General features: G+C 38.4%; 1 protein-coding gene across 1 annotated transcript; it reads right to left on the reverse strand.

Annotated features, from left to right (window-relative positions):
* Nucleotides 1–2,300: 2,300 nt before the first annotated feature.
* LOC113010653 (uncharacterized) lies at nucleotides 2,301–5,168 on the reverse strand. The gene is made up of 4 exons (XM_026149832.1): nucleotides 5,033–5,168; nucleotides 4,294–4,564; nucleotides 3,266–3,403; nucleotides 2,301–2,674 (listed from the first exon to the last, which is right to left on the reverse strand). The coding sequence occupies exons 2-4, from the start codon at nucleotides 4,540–4,542 to the stop codon at nucleotides 2,405–2,407; spliced, it is 657 nt and encodes a 218-aa protein (XP_026005617.1). The 5' UTR covers nucleotides 4,543–4,564; nucleotides 5,033–5,168; the 3' UTR covers nucleotides 2,301–2,404.
* Between the last annotated feature and the right edge of the window lie 8,015 nt (nucleotides 5,169–13,183).

Raw genomic sequence — 13,183 nt, forward strand, 5'->3', positions numbered from 1 at the left:
CCTTTCAACAGCATCAGAGGTTGTTGGTGTTGTCCACAGATCTGACTAATCCGTTATCGAAATGTTCTTCTCGATGATCTACATGTTTGACTTACTTAAGATATCACACAGGACACGCTTCCTGACACACTCTCACTTGGGACTATGACCTTCCTATCATCATGAAGCAGTTTGGCAATTCTTCTCTGACCTCTAGCTCAAGCTGTTTTTACCCAGTGAACTCCTGCTTACTGGATATTTATATAGATATTGTGACAAAAAAGAGCTCAGTAACTTCCCACTTACAAATTAGACTGATTAGAATGTTGGGACATTTAAAGGAACTCAATATACATAGTTAAAAGCATATTTACTAGTGACAAACATCTAAAATCTTCAAAATCTGAGAAGTAAAATTGCACAAATATCAAACCTTTTACAATTTTCTGCTCTAAGCTTGCATTTCATTTAAACGTACATAATTTCATCTTAAACAATTTTTACACTTTAGATTTTCTCTCCCCTCATGCAAGAACAACAAGCATCAAAGAAACACTTTTGCAGCAAAAAGTACAAACAATAATTTCTGGAGATGCTTTTTTTCACACTTCAAAAAGAGTAAAGCAAAGGAACACATTATTTATAAAATTAGCATGAATCAAAGTGCAATATTATAAATGATGGGGAGTTTTTTTCATTTTTAATGCATTTAAATTGTGAAAATGAGAAATGAGAAAAAAGGAGCAGGTCAACTAGATATATACATATTTTGGTAAAAATGTGTGATCATGTGCAATTAAGAGCTATTATAGACAGAGATGGGCAGTGTTGGAATTTAAAAATATAATCGGCTTATCTGCTATTATATTTTTTCTGGATAAGAGAGGCCCAACTCTTAGTACAGTTTGTGCCGACAGGACTGACAGGAAATTACATGCTTTTGCAGAAGCCTGCTTTTGCAGCTAGAATGAAGTGAAAGTGAAACCAACTAGGCTGTTTGATTGAAACTTAAAGTGTGGTATGATGTAGAGAGCAAGTATATAAATGACTAGGCTTCCTGTTTTGTGCTTCAGACCTGAGCTTGTGTGTCCGTGTGTTCAGGTCTCCATATCCAGGATATGTTAATTAAAGATCATTTTTAAAGTAAAAGGACCACTTTTGAGCCGTGTCTTTCTTGGCCCTAAGAATTCAAAGAACTGGAATTAACAGCAGTAATGTGTTACTGTAATCCGATTACTTTTTTCAAGTAATGAGTAATATAAGGGATTACTATCGCAAAAAAAGTAAATAGATTACTGTTACTTTCCAGTAAGCACGCCGCTTTACTGCGTTACTAAACCGTGATTTTGTTTGTGAGAGTGTCTCATGACAATGACATAAGCACGTGCGACACCTGTGGCAGCAACAGACTTGTGTAGATCAACAATGGATAGTATGGAGTGCAGGACAGAGTACGACTATGCAGCATTTAAAGCTTGGACGTACTTACATTACTTTAGTCGGTAAAAAGTGACTAAAATATGAGCATCCGCTGTACACTCTGCGTGGGAAGAAAATGTCTTTCTACAGCGAAAAATTTAACTTGAAATCTGAGCAAGCACCGAGCACGCTGCCACAGGAATGTGAAATTCACAGAGAAACCCCCGGATACCCCCACTGACATGACTACTGTGGCACCGGGAAAACCTCCACCCGCCCCACTCCTGCTTAACAGGTGAAGATAGATTTAAGAACGACAGGACTTAGTGACTCTGAGCGTTGATTCTATTTATTTTTTGCCGTGTTTTACTTGCATCTATTTGAAAGAGTGAGTGTAAACACAAAAAATTATTTTATTTTATATGTGGGAATATGCAGAAAATAGGTTTAAATGTTAAACAAATTTCTTCAAGTCAAAGACTGTTGAATATAATTTCATTTTTGCTTAATGCAATGTGCATAAAATTAAAAGATTAAAACTGATAAAACAAGTTTTTAAAAGATTCAATTTTATTTGATGGATTATGCAGAAAAAGTAGAATTGGGCTGAAAGGTCTGTTGCTTTATTATTTATTCAGGTTGTGTATCATGGATTACTTTTATGGAGTATTAATCAGTAATTAGTTACTAATTACTTTTTTCAAGTAACTTGACTAACACTGGTAATAGATCTCATCAAGGAATTACAAATCATCCACCAGTTCTTCAGAGCTCATAAGAACAAAGAAGGATTGAACGTCTACCTGAATTTCTTAGTGAGAACAGTTTTGTGAGCATAATAATAACCCCTTAACTTCACTTCTCTTTCCACAAACATTTTTATGCATGCGGGTAAATAAATTTTTTTAGGGTTTACTACACATTACATTGCAGCACAGAGCATTACTAGAGTCTGCTTTAGTCTTTATTTGGCTTTTCTGCGACCTCTAGTGACCGTTTTGGTCTTTTAGAACTCTTTCAACAGAAGGCCATAGGGACGAATGGCACGCGCCACCATCTTTTCCTCTTCTTCTTTTGATACTCTATCATTGATGGGAACCAGCCAGTACTTATCATTGTGGTGTTTCTCTCTGTATCTGGGGTTGATCCGATTCTGCAGAATCACTTTGTACGTCTTGCCGTTTTTTTTGGACTTGAAATCTTTACAGTATTTGAGGGCCACTTCGATGTCAGGTGTAGAATAAACCCCTCTACCATAGACGTCACGGTGACCTGGCTGTTAAATAAAGTGAGAGGAATTAGAAATTAATTTAGAGATTTAGATAATTTAGAGAATGTTACAGTTTATTTACTTTGACCTGAATAAGATAAACTTTAAGTCATTTTTAACCATTTTATTTATTTATTTAGTTAAAGATGTACAATAACTAACAGTAGATCACGTTTCTATTCTACAGCATAGGGAATGAGCACATCACAGTCTTTGTTAACACGTATTGTGTTTTTCTGTTATGTTCTGCTTCTACTGAAGATGAAATCTATTGAAATTTCAGTAGATACTGATCAGGGGCTGAGGGAAAGAGAAGCAGAGAAAGACCAACAAACAACAAGAGGACAAAAACACAGACAGACAGAAGATAAACATTCATGAAATATTTTAAGATATTGTGTCAAATAACTATACAGCAATTGGAGTGGAGATGAAATGCTCATTGCATCATGGGAAGTCATCATGGAGATGATGGAGACACAGACTTCCTGACAGAGGAGGCTTACTAGGCATGTAAAAAAGTATTGCCATATTAAAGCATCGTATCATATTTTCACTGGTTAAAATACTGCAGTACCAGAGATGATGTAATCAAACCTTGAAACGTCCTTTGATGATGTCACAAGCAGAGTCATAAGATGTCCCATGGTAGGACACAGGCCACTCCCCTGACACTGACCGAGTGCGATAGCCTGCTGTGCCGAGCCATTCATTTCCATCATACTTATCCAGGACCTGTGATCAAATGTTTTCATGCAAGAAAATCTGTTATGATGTTATAACAGATGATAGCTTCATAGAGTTACGTAAGCTGAGGGGCACAACTCATAGCAGAACACAGTCAAAAAAAACAACAACAACAAAAAAACTATCGCTTTTGATAGGTCAAAGAGCCAAAAGTTATCTCTTTATCTGTAGTTATTTCTGCATCTGTTTGTTTGTTTTGTATCTAGAGGCTGGAATGGATGGGGCAGTGGGACATAAGAGCAGAGGATGCTATCTAGAGGGCGCAGCTCGAGTACGAAGACGCAGTCTGTCGGTCTGAGGTCATCAAAACTGCTTTTGTTTGTTTCAGACAGTCCATAGATTATCTTTGCAAAAGTTAAACACGTGTTTTACACACAAATTTTAAAAAGTCAAATAAAAGTAAAAGTAAAATTATTATTGTCATTATTCTGATTTCCCGTGAAATATAATATAAATTCTTTTGACAATCTATTGAAGTCACAGCCCTCCTTCCACTGTATCTACCAAGAGAAAAAAGTCTGCATTTTATTTGTTCATCACAGCCGCTAGTTGAAAGTTTCTAATAAAGCCAGCAACAGAAAACAAAACCAACTCTATATTTTGATATCAATGTCATTGTAATGCTTCTAAATGATCTATTAATAACATTGTGAACCATCTTTTGATTTTATTCTACTATATATTTCATATACTATATGCTTCATTTCATTATACACTTCATTTTTTATAAGTAACTTTTACGGTGGTATCATTGAATTCATAATGCGTCTTTTTCAGTGAGTATCAGTATCATCCAGTGCTTGATAGTGTTTAAGGACCAGTTATAGCAGTTTAAATGCTGAACATGAATAACATGGCTGCTTCAAAGGGATACTTACCTTGATAGCAAAACGCTGCCAACCATAGGGACGCCAGTACTCTTCGTCACCTCTGTAAAAGGTATCTGTGTCTTTCATTCCAGTAAAGTCGTAGTGAAATCTGGGGTCAAAGAATTCTTCCTCGTTGATGATGAAACGCCTTCCATTTCTTTCCTCTATTTCAAATTTTGATACATGTTTATTTGCTGGAAAACCTTTAATACCTATATTCCCGGGCAATCCAGAAGACACGTGCCCATCAATCCTCATCAAACTGCTTTGTGACACCGAGCTGTAAGCATAAAGTTCCAAAGCAGATCAGCTGTCTTTTCATGTCATCGACTTAAATATATTTTAAATCAGATTATGCATGGCTTATAGGTCATGCTGTTTTACAAAAGTTAATGAGTTATGTCTCAGAAGTCTGAACAATCTGAAATTTTAGCTGTTGAAAATGAAAATGGTGGATTTTAATTGGACTTTTTTTTTACACTATATAAAGTGAAATGCAGGTAAAAATGAGCACACATATTTTTCTATCCTGTTGTGAAACGATTAAACTTCTTTGGGTTTTCGAAACTACAACCTGACTTTGAGTCTCGGCACAGTCACAGTTTTACTAGTGTCATCTAAATTATTTTTGAAACATTTTTTGCACCAGTAATTCTATTCTAAAGCCTAATCCTTTTAAAAACCTACAATCCTGTTTCAGTAATGACATTTAAAGTAGTTGTTATCAGAGGTTTAGTATAACATTTACCAAGTTTGATCTCCATCCACAACTGTAGAAATGAGCTGCGTAACAGGCAGCTGCGTAGCAGGAGCTGTGAAAAACAAATTTTTGAAAGCTTCGAGAAGACCAGAACCGATGCCAACTTCTCCTTGTTTTTGTTGAACAGAAGTTATCTTAGCATTGCAGATCACCCCCAGTGCTTCAAGTACGATGTCGTTGTCAATCATCTTGGCGATGTTGTCTTGATGTTGCAGTGCTTTGCTTTGATGTAAAGAACAAAAGCTTGTATCTTGTACTTTCACTTCTGGTACATAGCAAACAGCTATGTGTATGTGTATGGAGTCATCTCTGTTGCTGAAGAGGAAGTGTTTCTAAACTCTGTCTGAGTCACATTTCTTTATACCATTATTTATTTCTTCTTATATGCCCTGTGAAAGTTAAACATCAAAAAAATCAATTTTCTTTAAATAAAAACGAGTTTCCACATAAACATTTATACTTTGGTCTGACTTATACTTTCATTTCTATCCACTCATGCAATTTCTTATCTATTGGCAGGGGTACTGGAGCCTCTGCCAGCACTTACTTGCTGGGTGTTACAAAGTCTCTCTCCTCCACCCTACATTTGTATTTTTAAGATAAGTAATGTATCAAAAATGAAAAAAGCCATAGTGTCACGTCTAGCGTGGCAGACGTGTGGAGTTGTAGATAAGGACCCAAGATGCGGCTTGTGATGAGAGTGAACTTTATTTAGTAAGGAGGATGACATACAAACAGAAACGGCATGGCGAGAAGAAACGAAACTGGAACAGCTAACAAACCAAACCCAGAGATGGACAGAGATGGATACGCAGGAAGATGGAGGGGAACAACACAGACGAACCAGCAACGAGGACGGGGGAACACACACTATAAATACACTCACCAGTAATCAGGGGATGGGAAACAGGAGGGAAACACACCTGGGAGACATAACAGCTGACGAGGCAGGGGAAACGTAAACAGAACACACTGACATCAGACAGAGACCTTCAAAGTAAAACAGGAAACACACCGACTGAACACAGACTGGAGGACACCTATATCGGCACATGAAACGTGAAACAGAAGAGTACAAAAACCCAAGATAAACAAAACCACAGAATAATAATAAACTAAACATAAACACGGAGTCACAGACTCCGGACCATGACACATAGAGTCAATGAAGTTAAAGATGTGTTACACAAAACAGTTTCAAACCATAAAGTTATTACTCACATTACAAATTTTATAGAGAGATTGTAATGGAAATGTTACGGTTTGCAAGGCTGGGGGAAATCTGCAGTCGCTCTGAGGTTTGCTTGTAACAAAAGCTGAGAAATGCAGGGGAGGCAATTAAAACTGAAACCACAACCACTGTATGGTGCAGCTGGTGACATGGAAGATGAGGATAAAGCAAACTGCATCACAAGTGCTGAAGTCATCACTCTTGCACTGTGTGCGATGCTGCGGTTGGTCGTGATTAAATGTTGCATAAAGTGGCAGGAACAAATACAGCGTTTCTATCAGCTCAGCAAACATCAGCAAACATATAAACTGTTTGTATGTTGGCCACACAGTCTGCTGCTGGCTAAAAGCCTACTGGTGTGTTTCATTTCACAAAGAAAAGACTGTGAGATAGCTTCACTCGGAGAGGGGGAAAGGTGTAAGAAGAAAGACAAGAATGGGAGAAGTGTCCATTGGCATTTGGTAAACTGCATTAAATATCTTTTAATAGAGGATTAAATAGAAAAAGTCAATAGAGATAAAGACAAACATGAGTCTATGGAGCCATTCACTTAGGTAGGTCAACTTAAAACAGAGAAGGGAAGAACTGGATTTTCCATCAGATGTGCAAAAGGATTTAACGTCCAAAACTATTTTGTGAGCACAATATCCCTAAACTTAATTTTATGCACATATGTACATTAAATTGTAGCAGAGAGTATTTTTAATGGATTACTAGAGTCCACTTTAGTCTTTTCTTCCAACCTTTACCTTTCTTAGTCTTTCTAACGCTTTGAGCAGAAAGTCATAAGGACAAATAGCCCGTTCCACCATCTTTTCCTGTTCTTCTTCTGGTAATCTAGGATTGATGCAAAACAACCACTTTGTTTACTTTGACCTGGTTAAGATTAACTTTAGCTCATCTTTATTTTTATTCTATAGCACAGAAAATGACCACATCACAGTCTTTTAACAGATTTTGTGGGTTCTTTTGTCATGTTTTTCAAATTTTCTGTTAAAGATGTAATCCACTGACAAAAAACCCACGAGTCTGGTTTTGGTTGTTGACAGGAGAACAGTACATGTCTGACTGCACTGTTGCATGCGTAAAGTTTGGTTGGGGGGGGGGGGTTATAGTGTGAGCCCTTAGTTCCAGTGAAAGGAACTGTAAATGCTTCAGTTTACCATGACATTTTGGGCAATTTCATGCCCCCAACTGTGTGGGAACAGTTTGAGGATGGTTCCTTTCTGTTCCAACATGACTGCGCACCAGTTTTTCAAAGCAAGCTCTATAATGACATGGGTCTGGGTGCAGTTTCCCCCTCTAGGGGCAAAGGTACCTAGACCTGGGGCATAGAGTACGTTTGGGGAGTGTGATTGTGTGTACAGTGTCTATTTATCTCTGTCTTCACGTTGGGTGAGTGCTGAGTATTTGCATAGCAAATTGGACTGCCATTGGAGCATTGGACTGCCATTATCTCATAAGACTTTGTTGTTATACTATCTCTTACCGTATATTACTAAATCTCCATTTGCACTATTTGCCTATTTGCACTACTCTGTCTGGTTTACACTCAATGTCATTTACCCTTACCTGAATATTGTATAGTGTATATTGCATAGCTTTCTTGTTAAATTGTATTGTATTTATTAAAATTTTTACTTTTTAATTATTTTATTTGCATTTTTTAATCACTCTCTTATATTTAAATGTTCATTTGCTATTTCATCTAGGGTTTGAGAGTAACGAAATTATTCTCTGTATGTCCTGTACATGTGGCAGAATTGACAAATAAAGTTGACTTTGACTTTGACTTGACTTTGATATGAGAGCATGAGGGTGGGAATGGATGTTTGTATCTGTGTGTGCCTGTTTGTCTGTGTCTATATGTCAGGTTGGGTATCAGACGTCACTTCTCTAGGGACATCTCAGGCCCCCCAAGGTATGGAGGCCTATCTCCCCCCACCACTCCCCCTGCCAGTGGCTGACGCCGTCAGACATCGGTGCATTGGTGGTTCTTGGTGTCCGGCGCTCTGGATTCAGCTCCGCAGCTGCTGGGTGACCCTTCATCTGGGGCTCTCCTCAGCTCTTTCCGAGAGAGTGGCACGGTTGCCCCGCAGTTGGTTTTCGTTGGACTCTTGCACTCTGGGGGTCTCTGGATGTCTAGAGCCTGGATCTCCTCCATACCTGCCTCATGCCCTGGGGGGCGGGGCTATGGCTCCCCACACCCTCTAGCAGATTGTTACATGAAGCGCGCTCATGCTCACAGGTGTACACACGGGTGCTCACAGACACAAACTACAGGGTGGGCCATTTATATGGATACACCGTAATAAAATGGGAATGGTTGGTTTCCTCCCCGCAGATGGCTCAGATGAGCCGGGCAAAACCACATCCGGCAAGTGAGGCTGACGCGGCTGCTCCGGGGTGGCCATTGTCTGTCCGTTATTTTCCGAGCTTGCGCCGCCTCCCGGGCTTCATGCAAATTGGCCAATAAGTCCAAACATCCTCTGACCTGGCGGAGATAGGGATTTCTGACCACTTATAAAATGTGTTCAATGTGCTGCCCATTGTGTTGGATTGTCAATGCAACCCTCTTCTAACCCTCTTCTCCCACTCTTCACACACTGATAGCAACACAGCAGGAGAAATGCCAGCACAGGCATCCAGTATCCGTAGTTTCAGGTGCTGCACATCTCGTATTTTCACACCATAGACAATTGCCTTCAGATGACCCCAAAGATAAAAGTCTAAGGGGGTCAGATCGGGAGACCTTGGGGGGTATTCAGTTGGCCAACAACGACCAATCCACTTTCCAGGAAACTGTTCATCTAGGAATGCTCGGACCTGGCACCCATAATGTGGTGGTGCACCATCTTGCTGGAAAACTCAGGGAACGTGCCAGCTTCAGTGCATAAAGAGGGAAACACATCATCATGTAGCAATTTCAAATATCAAGTGGCCTTGAGGTTTCCATTGATGAAGAATGGACCCACTATCGTTGTACCCCACATACCACACCAAACCATCACTTTTGTTGTTCCAACAGTCTTGGAGGGATCCATCCAATGTGGGTTAGTGTCAGCGGTGGTTTTGTTTGTTAACTTCACCATTCACATAAAAGTTTGCCTCATCACTGAACAAAATCTTCTGCGTGAACTGAGGGTCCTGTTCCAATTTTTGTTTTGCCCATTCTGCAAATTCTGTGCACCGATCTGGGTCGTCCTCGTTGAGATGCTGCAGTAGCTGGAGTTTGTAAGGGTGCCATTTGTGAGTAGCTAATATCCGCCAAAGGGACGTTCGACTAATGCCACTCTCCAGTGACATGCGACGAGTGCTACGCTGTGGGCTCTATTTACTGTTATATTCACATAGGTTATCGTGATGATCTTGTTTATTATATTGCTCTCTTTTTTTCTTGTTTTCTCTTTTTTTTCTCTCAACAGGTGATCCAGGTGATTGAGCAGTGATTCCTGAGATTAGGGACAAAACAGGTTTTAATTTTCTAAAATATATTTTTTGATTTTTCAAAAACATATTTACATATAATTGTTACACAAAGTTTTTGCTGGAGAAGTGCAAGGTTTTTATCAACACCGTCAGACACAAAGAAATGCAAAAATTTATATTTTAAATTAAGTTGTTTCAGCTATTTTGACTATTAGCAGCTTCTCTGTTCAATTGTTTATGCACATATGTTTTCAAAGTAATTATACCACATTTAAAAGTAAGATTGTTTTGGCTTTTTATTATTAAAGTTACAGTCATACATATTTTCAGAAGCTTGTATTTAATCTCTATAAGAAACATTCATATTTAGCAGCATGCAAATTACAAATTTATTGAGAAAATTACATATTTTTATTGGAAGATCATGAGGGAGGAAACTATATGGTTCTCCAAAAGAGAAAAATAAACCAAAACTCCATATTATGGAGTTGACAAGGTGCTAACGGTGGTGACGCAAGTCTGACGGTGGTGACGCACTAGTAGAAAACAAGATATTATTTCTTTCAAAATGACCATTTAACCTTAACACCTTATGTAATATCACAAGACACATCATAACAATTCTGTTTTTGCACATTTCAGGTTCTACATCTTAATAGTTCACCAGCAAGTAGCTGCCTACTACTCCTTGATTCCTAAAGTTCTCTGTGGTTGTGTGTTTAGACCCTGCTGGACTTTCTCTCCTTTTGTCTCTCTGTGCTTTCTTCCAAAACCTTCTCTTTTGCCTTTTTTCTCTTTCTTTCAGATCACTGGTGTTCTTTATTTTTCCCTCTTTCACTCTATTTCTCCATCTTTCCCTTCCCTTTATGAGAAACTCTTTCTTCAACTCAGGCTGGCTGTTAATTTTTCTCTCCTTCTTTTTCGATCATTCCTGTTCCTTCTCTTTCGTTCCTCTACTGACAGGTTCCCCTTTGCTATTTTAGCCTGAAATGTACCATTTTGTAATTACTATAATTTTTCTGAACCTTATGCTTTTTCACAGATTAAGGATGAATATTCACAACACAATTATGCAATAAGAAATAGAAATGCTATCCTGCCATTAAGTTTGATGTCATTAGCCATTTCCAGGTCCAAACTCCGCTGCAGGTCCCAAAGCCAAAGGAACTCTGCGGCATCACTGAGAGTTACAAACTGTCTAAATTCTTTCATCTTTAATAAAATGATCAGTGTGGCTCTACCAGGTGTAACATCCAGGCATCCATGAAAACAGAATATATGAAATTTAACAGAGTTAAAGTTAGATTGCTTGTTTCCACCTAAACATACCAGCTCTGCTACCACTTCCAACATAAATGAAGACAGAAAACTAAACAGCAGTGACTTCTGTAGAGTTACTGAAGTTGGGTTAGCTGGTATATAGTGATGTGCTACATGATCGCTAGCGACACAGCTATGTTAGCATAATATAAACACAGTGAAGCTGGAGGATGAATGCTAACTTTTTTTCCACTTGATAAAAGTTAACGTGAGGGTTCCCGATGGTTAGGCTGACAGTGATCACTGGCTGTTTTTAGGGGCTTGTTCAGATGTAATAGAATACGATAAAAAGCATTAAAACATTTTAACAGCACAACAGGCTTAATAAACACAGAGTAGTTTAGGCCCAGAAACAGGATTCATACATCATCACTTAAAGAACAGCTCTCGGGGCACAGCTAGCTCAGTAGATGCCCCATGATCGAAAGGTTGGGCGTTCAAATCCAACAAACAGCGGCTATCCTGGATTGGTAGCTGCCCACTGCATCACTGAGTGAATGGGTTAAATGCAGAGGACTAAGCATTTTCCTACAGGATTAATAATGTATACATAAACAATGAGATTCAAGATAAGGCAAATTTGATAATATTTGTGTCATGGTCCGGAGTCTGTGACTCTGTGTTTATGTTTTAGTTTATTATTATTCTGTGGTTTTGTTTATTCTGGGTTTCTTGTACGCTCCTTTTTCACGTTTCATGTTCCTATGTTCCCATGTTCCTATGTTCTGTGTCCCCCAGTCAGTGTTAAGTTTGTGTGTTGTGTCATTACGTGTATGTGTTTCCTGTTTTATTGTGAAGGTCTGCGTCTTATGTGAGTGTTTTCAGTTTGCCTCCCTGGTCTCCTCACGTTAATCACTCCCAGCTGTGTCCCCCACCTGTGTGTGATCTCCCTGTGTTTCTCTGAGTGTATTTTAGTCGTGTCTTCTGTCGTAGTAGCTGCTGGTTTGTCTGTGTCGTTCCCCTCCATTTTTCTGTGTAATCTCCCCGCAGCTCTGTTTCACGTCTCAAGGTTTCAGGTTTGTTTTTGCTTAGTTTTTCCCAGTTTAGGTTACTCTTAGGTTTTGGTTTTCGTCCACTTTGCTCCTGTTTGTTTCACCTTTTGTTAATAAAGCTCGCTCACAACTACACAGTCTGCATCTTGGGTCCGTTAATAATTCACACATGGCTTGCCCCGGCAACCTGTGACAATTTGACACATCTGTAAAGCAGAAATATCAGTAAAATACACAGGAAGTAATATGACTGAAATATTAATAAAAATAGCTTAATAGAATTGATTAATAGGACACTTTTGTGGCATTTGTCAACACCATTAGAAAAAGGGTCAGCACCGTCAGACAAAAATCCTGATGGTGTTGACATCTGATGGTGTTGACAAAATACCCTACTTTCTCTCATAATTACATGTTTTTCTGACAGAAGCCATCTTGTTTTTCATCAGTTGCTTATGGCCTCTACAATCTACCTAAATTAAGCTCTTTTTACAAAAAATTTTTTTGATTACATCGACTTTGGTGTTGACGCACTGTGGTTGTGACACAGTTTTATCAGAAAGGTGTGCAATAAATGAAATAAAAATAAAAAAAGTTATCACAGCAGTGACCTCATGGCATGTGTATCAAACAGGAAGTGGTAAAGGGGTCCTCAGAGTGTAAGCCGCCCACAATAATTCCTGATTTTTTTGTACTTTAAAAAAAATCTGATGGTGTTGACAAAAACTCTGGACACAGGTATTGACTTAAATACTTAGTGACGAGAGCCATGATGTTTAATTTTACATTACTTTTAATTTTTTTCTGTATTTTAATATTATCACACCTGCTTCAGGACAATGGATTTTTAAGGTACTGGTAATGTACTGTACCATTTAAAATAAATATATGTGTATAAAAAATGCAAAATCATGCTTTTGTTGTAAAAACATTGCCTTGGTTTGTCTTTTAGGCAGTTGGATTAACACTTGTATGCATATTTTTAACCACAAAATTGGGTTTTATCTGCCGGACATGTTTTGTCCCTTATCTCAAGAATCAGTGTGATATATATATATGTATTTTTTGTAATGTAATGGCATCTTTCTTGGCCTTCAGACAACAATTCTGATGGCAAAAGAACCAAATGGGACAGGCAAAAAAATAAAATAAAATTCTAAGCAGTGC

This window comes from Astatotilapia calliptera, chromosome 18, assembly GCF_900246225.1.
Source record: "Astatotilapia calliptera chromosome 18, fAstCal1.2, whole genome shotgun sequence".
Classification (NCBI taxonomy): domain Eukaryota; kingdom Metazoa; phylum Chordata; class Actinopteri; order Cichliformes; family Cichlidae; genus Astatotilapia; species Astatotilapia calliptera.